The sequence below is a fragment of the Merops nubicus genome, unplaced genomic scaffold, assembly GCF_000691845.1.
Source record: "Merops nubicus isolate BGI_N331 unplaced genomic scaffold, ASM69184v1 scaffold8356, whole genome shotgun sequence".
NCBI classification, from domain to species: Eukaryota; Metazoa; Chordata; class Aves; order Coraciiformes; family Meropidae; genus Merops; species Merops nubicus.
The window spans coordinates 1,619-1,918 of record NW_008614269.1 but is presented as its reverse complement, the minus strand read 5'-3'; the positions used below and the strand labels follow the sequence as shown (position 1 = coordinate 1,918).

The 300-nt window shown below is 71.7% G+C and overlaps 1 protein-coding gene across 1 annotated transcript in view; it reads right to left on the bottom strand.

The window, feature by feature from the left end:
- LOC103774742 (uncharacterized oxidoreductase C663.09c-like) overlaps positions 1 to 238 on the bottom strand; it is a gene marked incomplete at its 3' end in the record, with an annotated part of 5,315 nt that extends 5,077 nt beyond the window's left edge. The window contains 2 exon segments of the mRNA XM_008942166.1: positions 91 to 129; positions 131 to 238. Of these exon segments, the coding sequence (XP_008940414.1) occupies positions 91 to 129; positions 131 to 238 (147 nt within the window).
- Positions 239 to 300: the final 62 nt, after the last annotated feature.

Sequence of the window (300 nt, the reverse complement as noted above, 5' to 3'; positions counted from 1 at the left end):
GGCACGGGAGCCAGTCGGGCTACGTGGACGATGAATTCCTTGTCACCCACCTTGCTCAGGACCATCCCCGTGCCCTGTGCCCGCACTGACCTTCCCTCTCGGACCCTCGGGGTCACGGCAGGTGGCTGGCAAAGAGGTGCTGGGGGGGTCGTGGGCCGGCGGCCAGCTGCCTGACGAGCTCCAGCCCAATGCCGCGGTTGGAGCCCGTCACAAGGACGCTGCGAGCCAGCGCGGCCATCTCGGCGGCCTCCGCACCGGCGGGGGCACACGGCAGGAGTGCCGCCCGCTCCGGCGGGAGAG